General features: G+C 44.0%; 1 protein-coding gene across 1 annotated transcript in view; it reads left to right on the top strand.

Annotated features, from left to right (window-relative positions):
• LOC132574366 (cytochrome P450 2C3-like) overlaps positions 1-12,037 on the top strand; it is a 54,999-nt gene extending 42,962 nt beyond the window's left edge. Inside the window, exons 5-9 of the mRNA XM_060242729.1 lie at positions 1,520-1,696; positions 5,950-6,091; positions 9,755-9,942; positions 11,561-11,702; positions 11,853-12,037. Coding sequence (XP_060098712.1) covers positions 1,520-1,696; positions 5,950-6,091; positions 9,755-9,942; positions 11,561-11,702; positions 11,853-12,037 — 834 coding nt within the window. The remainder of the gene's footprint in view (positions 1-1,519; positions 1,697-5,949; positions 6,092-9,754; positions 9,943-11,560; positions 11,703-11,852) is intronic.
• The last annotated feature ends 416 nt before the right edge of the window (positions 12,038-12,453 follow it).

The raw sequence follows: 12,453 nt of genomic DNA, 5'->3' as shown, positions 1-12,453 counted from the left end.
TGGGTCATGTGTGTACCTAATTAAAATTAGGTAGCAGAGATTTAAACTTTATAAGGACACAGACGAGCTCAAGGATTTTTTAAAAAAAACTTAAAACATTACCACTTTTTGGTTTTAAAGGTACTTTCTTTGTATCTCTTCCATGGGATCCAGGGGACTGGACAAAGGAAACTCTGGCTCTTTCCTTCCTTCCCTAGGGAACCAGGAGGGGGAGGAGCCTCAGCCAATAGAAGGAAGAAAGGCTTGGCTCAGTACCACTGCTGTGCAATTGAGCAAGCCTTGCAAAGCAAGCTATTATGCAAAGGAAGCAAGATACAGGGAGAAGGAAGCAGTTGACAGCCAGTTGCTAGGGGGTCTGACAGGAGCCCTCCGGGGCCTGAAATGGCCCCCGGACTGCATATCTGACACCCCTGATCTAGACAATTGCAGTGACTTCAGTGGCCAGATTTTGGGCCACAGTCTCCATCAAAATTCCCAAGCCTAAGGATACAGGGGGTCTCACAATTGAGTGGGGGAATGACTCACTCTGCTATCCTGTGCCAATGGCAGTTGTCCTACATTGGATTAAGTTGATTGTTGGCATGGTCCAGTGCTTTCTCATGTTTCCATGGACTTGGTGACAAAACTGCATACTGGCAAACCTCAGAGCTGGAAGCAAGAACCCTGTGGTTTCACATTCTGGTGCAGAATAATTTACTTAAATCACCCTTCCTAATAGCCAGGCTCAGGGCAGTTAACAACAAAATTATAATTTACAAACAAATAAAACTAGAATAAATAACAAATAAACAACTTGAGAGAGGATTTTTGCCCCCAGAACAATCTTCAACAAGGTGAGTGAAGGAAAGAGAGCACTGCAAAAAGTAGGAAGCTGAGGGGAAGGCTGCCCTACAAGCACTGCAAAGTTTCCAAATATCACCTCACTCTCCACAGAAGGCAGGAAAGGAACTGCCAATGGCAGAGGAGAGCGCCTCCCACCAGTGCTCAAAGGAAGCTGTGATTTGTCCCTGCCTCCTGTTTTGATGTGAGAAATCACCCATCAGTCAAGGATACCTTCTTCCTCCAACTGAGAACTAAGCAATGCAGTCCTGCTAATTAGCTACTAAAACCAACGACTTCCTCTAGCTGTGTTTTGGAAACTGAGAACTATCAAAGATTTAGGATACCATTCACTCGTCTCCTCCCTGTCATCCAGATCTTGACCCAGGGACAGTCCTTCATTCACTAAGAATTACTGTGCTTCCTCTCAAGATCCTGACACTGAAGGGCAGGGCTTTTTTTTTTTGAGCAGGAACACACACGAAAGCAAATTCCAGCTGGTTTGCAATTAGGAGGTGTGGCCTAATATGCAAGTGAGTTCCTGCTGGGTTTTCCTACAAAAACAATGATTATGTCAGGGGGTGTGGCTTAATATGCAAATGAGTTCCTGCAGGGCTTTGTTAACCAAAAAAAGCCCAGCTGAAGGGGTTGCTCAGCCTGTTGACTAAAGTGCAGAATTTACTCCCCCCACCCCCTACAGCTCTATGAAGCGGCCCCATGGCTCATGAAACATATCAAATGGCCATACAAGGAGTTCTTTGACGCAAGAGATCTCCTGGCTTCACGAGCAAGGAAAGAGATAGAAATGCATAAGACGAAACTTGCAGGGAATGATCCACGGGATTTCATCGACTACTATCTACTGCGGATAGAGGAAGTAAGTATCCACTTTCTGAACTCAGCACCTCTGAACCATTGTTATATCCCCTCTTATATAAGAAGTTTATTTATGATTGAACTCATTTACAAGGTAATTAAAATCATTAAAATAACATAAAGTACAGGTGGGACATAAGCATTTGTGCATAATAGTAACCGGTTGATCTAAACAAACGAATATGCTATACAAATACAATTTCCTGTGAAGAATTGTCCTGTAGCAAGTAAAGTGTTGTGATTTGAATAATTCTTGCCAGTGTTCATAACCTACAGATGAATAAGGCATACAGCTTGGCACCGTCCCAAGCCTAAAACAAGAAAAAAATAAACAAATAAAGAGGAGGAGAACAATCAAGAAGATCAGAAGAAGGTTGATGAGCGGTGTGACAACCTCCATTGCATTGCTCTGGAAATCTGATACCGTTCCATCAATATCTCTCTGGTTTGAAAAAGTATGGGATCAGCTCATTATGAAAAAGATCACGGGTTGACGCTATCAGAAATATATCCCAGAACTACTTCTTTTACTGAAAAATGGTTTCCATTTTTAGAATACACTACAACCAATGGCATCTTACCAATCTCCATGACTTACCGACAACTCAATTCTGTACTCATCAACTTTCTTCTGACCTTCTTGATTTTTCTCCTCTTTTCCTCAGAAGTGATAAGAACATAAGAGAAGCCATGTTAGATCAGGCCAATGGCCCATCCAGTCCAACACTCTGTGTCACACAGTGGCAAAAAAATTTTTATATATACACACACATTGTGGCTAATAGCCACTGATGGACCTCTGCTCCATATTTTTATCTAAACCCCTCTTGAAGCTGGCTATGCTTGTAGCCGCCACCACCTCCTGTGGCAGTGAATTCCACATGTTAATCACCTTTTGGGTGAAGAAGTACTTCCTTTTATCCGTTTTAACCAGTCTGCTCAGCAATTTCATCGAATGCCCACGAGTTCTTGTATTGTGAGAAAGGGAGAAAAGTACTTCTTTCTCTACTTTCTCCATCGCATGCATTATCTTGTAAACCTCTATCATGTCACCCCGCAGTCGACGTTTCTCCAAGCTAAAGAGTCCCAAGCGTTTCAACCTTTCTTCATAGGGAAAGTGTTCCAGCCCTTTAATCATTCAAGTTGCCCTTTTCTGGACTTTCTCCAATGCTATAATATCCTTTTTGAGGTGCGGCGACCAGAATTGCACACAGTACTCCAAATGAGACCGCACCATCAATTTATACAGGGGCATTATGATACTGGCTGATTTGTTTTCAATTCCCTTCCTAATAATTCCCAGCATGGCATTGGCCTTTTTTATTGCAAATGCACACTGTCTTGACATTTTCAGTGAGTTATCTACCATGACCCCAAGATCTCTTTCTTGGTCAGTCTCTGCCAGTTCACACCCCATCAACTTGTATTTGTAGCTGGGATTCTTGGCCCCAATGTGCATTACTTTGCACTTGGCCACATTGAACCGCATCTGCCACGTTGACGCCCACTCATCCAGCCTCAACAGATCCCTTTGGAGTTCCTCACAATCCTCTCTGGTTCTCACCACCCTGAACAATTTAGTGTCATCCGCAAACTTGGCCACTTCACTGCTCACTCCCAACTCTAAATCATTTATGAACACGTTAAAGAGCATGGGACCCAGTACCGAGCCCTGCGGCACCCCACTGCTTTGATGAGGAACTTTATCAATCTCTGATTTCTATCTAGCTCTTGAGGTGTCTCAAGCAGTTCCCTTTCACCACAGACCAGGAATCCCTTCCTCCCTCCAGAGATAACTCTCCCTGTTTAACTGGGCAGGGATTCTTCATATTTCCCTAGAAAATACAGCTCCTTTCCTTTGGCCTGAATGGCAATCTTGTCTCACTACCCAACAACCTGGCCAAATCGCATTCCCAGTTCTTGTGTCTGTGTAAAACTGCTTTCAGCATAAGCTGAGACTAAGTTCTCAGAGCCACTTTGGTGTAGTGGTTATGTGAGCGGACTCTCATCTGGGAGAAGAAGACTGCAGATTTATACCCTGCCCTTCTCTCAGAATCAGAGAGCGGTTTACAATCTCCTATATCTTCTTTCCCCACAACAGACACCCTGTGAAGTGGGTGGGGCTGATAGAGCTCTCCCAGAAGCTGCCCTTTCAAGGACAACTCCTACGAGAGCTATGGCTGACCCAAGGCCATTCCAGAAGCTGCAAGTGCAGGAGTGGGGAATTAAACCTGGTTCTCCCAGATAAGAGTCCACTCACTTAACCACTACACTAAACTGGGTTTGCTTTGAACCTGGTTTGACACTTCTTTGTTGAACCTGCTTGTGTGAATAAAAGGATAAAGTCAAAGGGACGATACAATCCAGGCCAGAGGACCATGGAATGGGTACTAATATCACGTTTCCTAACTTGTAATCACACAGGCATTACAATTTTCCTGCTTATGCTGTCCATTAACTACTACTTATTCCTGGGTTCTATACCCACAGTGACAAATGCCGATCAGAGCCAACTCATCCCATGCAGGAGCACAGGCAATACCCTTAAAAGCAGTTTGATTTTCCCTGATGCCACTGAACCACTGTGTCACACTGTTAATTAGACCAGTTAATTTGTTATAAGGACTGAATATCCAGAACATGGAACATGTGCAATTATGCTAAACTAAACCACAGGAAGAAGGGACACTGGAACTTATGTAGTTCTCCACACTGTACAACATGTGACACTGCAGACACAACTCCCTTCTTTCACACCCCATAGCGGAACATTTAGAACTTTTGATACCCTCAGGTTCCATACTTCCAATCAAAATGTGAATTCAGAATTCCACCCCACTAATATACATGAATTCAAATCATCCCCTTTGCCATCCCTGAACATTTCTGACTTTGGCTACAACCACAGTGATACTGTACTTAACAGGAATTCATAAGAAATATTTTAAAATCACACATAATTGCTAAGGCCACATAATCTAATTCTCTTTTCAAAATAGAACACAATAGATCTCTGTTGTTGTTATTTATTAAATGTAATTAATCACGTATCCCAGCTTACACCAGACTCTGGGCGATCGAAAACATAAATAGTTGTACAATAAAACACAGCATAATAGAATAAAACAAAGTTAGAATTATGAAACTCAGAGGGCTCCCTGCTATAGGTTTTTTTGCCCCATCCCTATCCCAGATTACCAGAGCATCCTGCCAGAGGGGAAAGGAGGCTTACAAAGATTTTTTTAAGGGGGGTGGGATGGAAAGGAGATGCCAGCTAGGTAATAAATAGGGTTGCCAATCCCCAGGTGGGGGCAGGGGATCCCCCGGTTTTGAGGCCCTCCCCCCGCTTCAGGGTTGTCAGAAAGCGGGGGGAGGGGAGGGAAATGTCTGCTGGGAACTCTGTTATTCCCTAGGGAGATTTATTCCCATAGAAAATCATGGAGAATTGATCTGCGGGTATCTGGGGCTCTGGGGGGGGGGCTGTTTTTTGGGGTAGAGGCATCAAATTTTCAGTATAGAATCTAGTGCCTCTCCCCAAGATACCCCACCAAGTTTCAAAAGGATTGGACTGGGGGGTCCAATTCTATGAGCCCCAAAAGAAGGTGCCCCTATCCTTCATGATTTCCTATGGAAGGAAGGAATTGAAAAGGTGTGCAGACCCTTTAAATGTGATGGCCAGAACTCTCTTTGGAGTTCAATTATGCTTGTCACGGCCTTGATCTTGGCTCCACCCCTGTCTCCTGGCTTCACCCCCAAAGTCCCCAGATATTTCTTGAATTGGACTTGGCAACCCTAGTAATAAACCATTACTCAGCTAAAAAACCTGGCAGAACGTCTCTGCCTTTCAGGCCCTGCAGAACTGCAAAAGATCTCACAGGGCCCTGATGTCATCTGGCACAGTGTTCCACACGTTCAGGGCCAGGACCAAGAAGGCCCTGGCCCTGATTCTAAGACTACCAGACCACCCTGGGGCCAGGGATCCCTAGAATGTTGTTAACAGTGGAGTTCCTCTTTCCTCTTGGACCTTTTAACTGCCCCAGTAGGCTGAACTGGTCTGAAGCTTCTCTGTACTTTTTACACATCCGTATATCCATGAATGGAAAAACAGTCAAAAGCTCTTTCATTATTCATTTATTATTTATTTATCTGATTTATATTCAGATTGTAGAGTCCATCCTATTATATCCTTGTCCACTCTTTCTAGAAACAATTTGTAGACGTCATTGTAATTTCATTTCCTGTTGCCCATAACAGAGCAAGAATGACCCCACTTCAACATTTGACGACGACACCTTAATTCATTATATTGGCAATTTCATCTTTGGTGGGACAGAAACAGTCATTGCCACTCTGCAATGGGCACTGCTTCTCATGGTGCATCTTCCAGATATCCAGGGTGAGTAAGAACTGTGTACTATAGATGAGCGCCACTCTATTCTCGGCAGTTTGTTGAAGAGTTCGTAATTTGGGGCTGATTAATATATCAACACAAGGTGGGAGTCTGTGAAGAACTGGTAGAAGGATAAATAATTGGGAATTTTCTCTGTATAGAAATAGATTTCTCCCCACTCCAGGTTTCTAGAATGTCTTAATGGATTGAAGTATATTGAAACAGAAGTCACCATCCACTACATATAGGTAGAGGGCGTTGCCGAGAAGGGCTAATTGAGTCAAGATCCATAACTAACTGAGTCATAAATAACAGCTGTATCTGAAGAAGTGAGCAGTGACTCTAGAAAGCTCATCCTCTACTTCAAATTTTGTTAGTCTTTAAGGTGCTCTTGGACTCTTACACCTTTCTGCTGATGCGTAGTCAGGGTCTGCATCTGGGAAGAGAACCATGATCTGTTGAACAGACTGATTTCACACTGCCTGCTCACTCCCCCCATTTTTACTGACTCTCAACTGCTCTCAGAATTCTGTGCCTCTTGCAGTAGGAGGCTGTGGCATCATCAGCCCATTCTTTAAGGAAAAGATTATTTTCTTTTGGGTTTATTTACAAAGGCATTTTGGAAGATCTTCTAAGTACACAGAAACCTAAACCTTGTGTGCTGGCAATAGGGTTTTTGGGTCTGTAATGTACTGAGTGACGAGACATGTTGAAGGCAACATGCTTTATTAGCGAGTACATTCCAAAGCAAGGCCACGCGGGCCGGGTCCCGATTATATACATACCCCGGAACAACCCTCCGTCTGGCCAGGTCCAATCCTGGCCAGTTAAACTTCCCGCCACAGATCTTGATTGGTGGAGCGTATTTGTGGAGCTACATCCGGGGACCAGTGGACTTCCACTGGTCACCTCCGTAGCGTCCGCTGTGTTGTAATTTCGGGACTGAAATGCAAGACACAACACTCCTCCCCCCCTAGTTCAAGACACAAAGTCTTTCAAGTAGGTTGGCGCCCTGCTTTCCCGGGTCAACCTCCTTGGGGTTATTTGGGGAGTTGGAGCAGCCGCTGTGGCTGGTGGGGCAGCTGGTGCCAGCCGGAAAAGGGCTGCCCGTCACCTATTGCTGTTCCAGAATCTCCTCTCTGGGGGGGGGGGGGGTGCTCCCTCTGCTGTGGTGCTCTTCAGCCCGCATAGTAGGTGCAGCCGGCATAAGCTGGGCAGCTTCCCGGGGTGCTGCTGTTAGTACTCCCCTGCTTCCCTGATAGCTGTCTGTTCTTCCTGCAATGTGCGATGGCGCAGCTGGTCAATATGACTCCTTAGGATCTGGCCCCCCTCCAACGAGACCTCGTAGGAGTGGGACCCGGTGACCCACAGCACCCGGGCGGCTAACCACTCCGGCCCGCTTGCAAAGTTCTTTGCGTATACCGGATCCCCTGGAAAGAATTCCCTAGTGGCTTCCCTGGTTTCGGGGGAACTGCGGAGGTCCGAAGCCTGGTCAGGATGCAACCTTTCTAGCCTCGTGATCAACTTCCTCCCCATTAGTAACTCGGCAGGGCTTAACCCGGTGACGGGGTTGGGGGTGATTATGTTATCAAATAGGAAGGCTGCCAGGCAGTGATCCCAATCTCCCTGTACAATGCAACCCAGGGCCTCTTTAGTGCTGTGCACCATGCGCTCTGCTTGGCCATTGGTGGCTGGATGGAAAAAGGCGGACCGAATGTGCTGGACGAGGTACCGATTCCAGAACTCCTGGAATTCCTGGGAGGTGAAAGCTGTCCCATTGTCCGTGAAGAGGGTCTCAGGAATCCCATGAGTGCAAAAGACCCTTCGCAAGGCTCTGACCGCCGCCGCGGTGGAGGTTGAAGCTACGGGAATCACTTCCAACCACTTGGTGTATGCATCAACTAAGATAAAGAATATTTGGCCCTGGTATGGCCCCGCAAAGTCTAGGTGTAACCGGGACCACGGCCTCCTGTTGGACTCCCAGCGGTGGACAGGGGCACTGGGCGGATCAGGTCGGGACTCTTGGCAGGGTTGACACCTTCGAACCCACCCTTCTATCTCCTCGTCCATCCCTCTTATAAATATAAAGCTTTTGCAGATGATATAGTGTTCATACTGGAGAATCCGATTCAAGTGTCACCATTGTTGCTAGCTAAGATAAAAGAGTACAGAGAATTAGCAGGATTATATATAAACAAGGAGAAATCGAAATTCTTATGTAAAAACATGCAACTAAATAAAATAAAAGAACTACAAAAGGTGACGGTTGTGAAGTCACAACCAAAGTTAAGTACCTTGGAATAGAGATAACAATGAAGAACATTGATCTATTTAAAAACAATTATGAAAAACTGTGGTGTAAGATGGACAAAGATTTGATGAAATGGAAGCTTAACTTGTCCTTACTGGGCAGGATAGCTGCAATTAAAATGAATATTTTGCCAAGGATAATGTATTTGTTTCAAACCATCCCGATTGTAAAAGATGCAAAACAATTTAACAAATGGCAAAGGAAAATTTCTGATTTTATTTGGGCCGGAAAGAAACCAAGGATAAAGATGAAGATTTTAACGGATGCCAAAGAGAGAGGAGGTTTTCAACTTCCTGATCTAAGATTGTATCATGATGCAGTTTGTTTGACATGGATAAAAGATTGGATAATGCTGTTAGACAAAAAAACCTTTATGGCTAGAAGCTCACGGAAATAAATTCGGCTGCCACGCGTACATGTACTATGGGAAGAATAAAATGGGTGATTAACATGTGGAATTCACTGCCATAGGTGGTGGCAGCTACATGTATAGACAGCTTCAAGAGGGGGACTGGATCAACATATGGAGCAGAGGTCCATCAGTGGCTATTAGCCACAGCATATTGATAGAACTCTGGGGCAGTGATGCTTTCTATTCTTGGTGCTTGGGAGGCAACAGTGGGAGGGCTTCTAGTGTCCTGGCCCCACTGGTGGACCTCCTGATGGCCCCTATGGGGGTTTTTGCCACAGTGTGACACAGAGTATTGGACTGGATGGGCCATTGGCCTGATCCAACATGGCTTCTCTTATGTTCTCTTAAGTTGTCATAGTGGGCGATCTCCAACCATTACCTGGGGACTGGCAAACCTAATATCAGTCCTTTTCCTTGAGGCCACTTAGTACAATCCTTTAACACCCAACTGAGGAAATCAAGTGTACCACTGAGTGTTTGTGCCCACAGTTCTTGTAAGTACAGCTCTTTCACAATATATACCTTGTGTTTATGCCCTTTATAACATTTAGTTCCTCGTGGTGTATTCAGTGATATTCTGCTTGGCAGGCCTTACTGGATTAAAGGTTAAAATCCACTATGTTGGACAATGCACTGGATTTTAAAAAATGCAGAATCAGGAATTAACAAGAAGTGAGTCATTAAAATGGACAAGGGAGGGACCAATCAGCTCTGCTATGAGTTTAGGAAACATCAGTTCCTTTATCTCTAAATTCTTTTCTTCCTTCTGGCATGGAGAAAATTTCTCTTCCTTAAGGGGTCAGGATCTTCTATCTATTACTACCACTCAGTGTGTATTTTTTAATGTGGCCACAGACTAATTTCAAATGGAATAAATATCTCTTAATGATTGCTCAACTTCCCACAGACAAATAAGAAATGTTACGTTTTCCAACATTTTCTTCAGAGAAAGTCCAGAAGGAGATGGAAGATGCTTTTGGTTTCTCACAATCAATTAGCTATGAAGATCGGAAGAAAGTGCCTTATACCTTAGCAGTGATTCAAGAGATCCAGCGTTTCAAATGTGTCATATTAGCTTTGACACCAAGACAATGTGTGGAGGATGTGACCATTCTTGGTTTTCCCATTCCAAAGGTATACCTTTGTTATAGTTGCGGTCCTGTATTACAAAAACAATCATTATCCAAGGGGCATTTTAAGAAATGTATCCACCTTGGAACTCACAGTGAGGAATTCCAAGAATACCACAGAAACCAATAAAATACAGGAGTCCAATGGTGCCTCTTCCCCTGCCACCCCATCTCTTATTGATACAGCTTTAAAGTCTTCTATAAGAGGCAGATATCCCATGTGGAAAGCTTTTAGGGAAGCAGTTGATCTCAATTCTTGAGTAAAGATACAACAGCTAAAAAAGCTTCCCACTGAGTTTCCACCAACAGTCTCTGGGTAGGTTAGTACCAGAAGAACATCACAGGGTTGCCAACCTCCAGGTGCGACCTGGAGGTTTCACAGGATTAGAACTTTTTTCCAGACTACAGAGATCAATTCCTCTGGAGAAAATGGCTGCTTTAGAGGGTACAATCTATGGTATCATACCTGTGGCAATCCTCCTCCCCGGTCTCTTATTTGGTTTGTGGTCAAAAGCAAAACGATATTACAATAATCCAATGTGGAAAGAGAAAAGCACAATAAGTTATAGTCCCAAAATTTCAATAGTCTCACAATAGTATCACAATTTCTAATGTCCAACTTGACGTGCACTCCTGAAGTGGAGTGGACTCATGCAGAGTATTGAAAATCCATAAGAAATAGGATGCCTTCTCTGGATGAGAAGTGCCGCATTTCGAGTAGCTCTTTTTCAAGCCCAATAGGCTAATAATGGGACCTGATCTCAGCAATACGTTCATGTAGGTAACAATTCATTTAGTCATGGTGGATCATGATCCATCATGACTGAATGAATTGGTTCCTACAACAGCATTTATTAAGTTGGCTGATATGTGAGGCTACCCACTCTGGGTGGAAGACACCTGCAGATTTTTGAGGTGGAGCTTGGTGAGTTTTGAAACAAAGCCAGGTGTAATATCTTTTCAGTCTGTTGTGGTCAAGAACAATGTATTGCCAAAGAAATCTCCCAGGATTGCATAAAATAAGATTGCTCCAGTTTCACCTTCATCCCCATGTGAAGGATACAGAATCTCCTTTTGATTTTTCAAACTGTAAAGGCTTTTTGAAGGTGTTTTGATGGTTTCAAAGGCATAGCTTCAGACTTCATTCAGGAAATACTTCTTTACACAGCAAGTGATTAAGTGAAATGCCAGTGGATGTAATGATGGTCATAAGCACAGATGGCATTAAAATTGGGTTAGACAGATTAATAGGGAAAACATTCATCAAGGGCCATTAGCCATAGTGAGTAAAAGGAACCTCCATAAACAGAGGTAGTGAATCTCTGAATTTCAATGCCAGGAGGCAACATGCCCTCTTTGCCCTCCAGGGCAACTAGCTGGCACTGTGTGAAACAAGATCATACGTGAAACAGGAAACACAGCTGAACACTATGTGAAACAGATGGACCTCTGGCTTAATACAGTAGGGCTCTTATGTACATTTGGTACATTTTTGAAGAAGCAAGTTCAGAGTTCCAAGAGGATCCTTGGAACTCCAAGAGGACCAGCCCTGAGACAGTGAGGGATGAAAACATTAGGTGCTGGTGTGGATGCACTCTAACTCAACTGATTTTTCCTTGCAGGGTGCCCTCATTATTCCAGATGTACACTCAGTTATTTATGATTCCAAGATATGGGAGACCCCTCATAAGTTCAACCCCAAACATTTTTTAGACAAAGATGGAAAATTTGTGAATAGAGAAGAACTTCTGATCTTTGGTGCAGGTAAATGCAAAAGTCCAAGCTATGGATCTGGGCTGTCTTCAAGGAGACTCAATTCCTTGCTCACAATAACTGCTGAATTAAGTGGACGAATACTGGAGAATATGTAGAGCTGTTACTCACTTGCTGGCTTTGTTATATTTGCTTTCACAGGAGCCCGTGATTGTATGGGGAAAAATTTGGCAAAGATGGAGCTCTTCTACTTTTTCACCACCCTGCTGAAAGCATTCACCTTCAAGCTGCCAGAAGGAGTGACAGAAGTCAACTTAGAGCCTGTCAGTGGTGTGGTATTCTATCCACAACATTATAAGATCTGTGCTCTTCCCAGGGTTTACTGAATCAGGGACCTTAAACATTAATGCAGCTTATTGCTTCATATCCATTTCTTCATCGTTAATTTTATATTTCATCTAATATTCTGCTCTGATTATTCAGTTCACTGTTCCAGAGTTTCTGTGTCTCATCAATGCTGATCTGAGCATCACAGTATATGTCATTCTTCTCACATTCTCATGTGCTCCTCACATATTCCTCACAGCCATAGAGCAGCTTCAGGGATACTCGAGACCTCAAATGAGCTCCAAATGGCACCACATGGAGAAGGATAGGGTTGCCAGCTCTGGGCTGGGAAATACTTGGAGACTTTGGGGACAGGGCCTGAGGAAGGCAGGGTTTCAGGAGGGCAGGGACTTCAGTCAGGTATAACACCATAGAGTCCACCTTCCAAGGCAGTAATTTTCTCCAGGGGGACAGA

The sequence above is a fragment of the Heteronotia binoei genome, chromosome 6, assembly GCF_032191835.1.
Source record: "Heteronotia binoei isolate CCM8104 ecotype False Entrance Well chromosome 6, APGP_CSIRO_Hbin_v1, whole genome shotgun sequence".
Taxonomy (NCBI): Eukaryota; Metazoa; Chordata; class Lepidosauria; order Squamata; family Gekkonidae; genus Heteronotia; species Heteronotia binoei.
The sequence above is the reverse complement of the archived record's forward strand: the minus strand, read 5'-3'. Positions and strand labels throughout refer to the sequence as shown.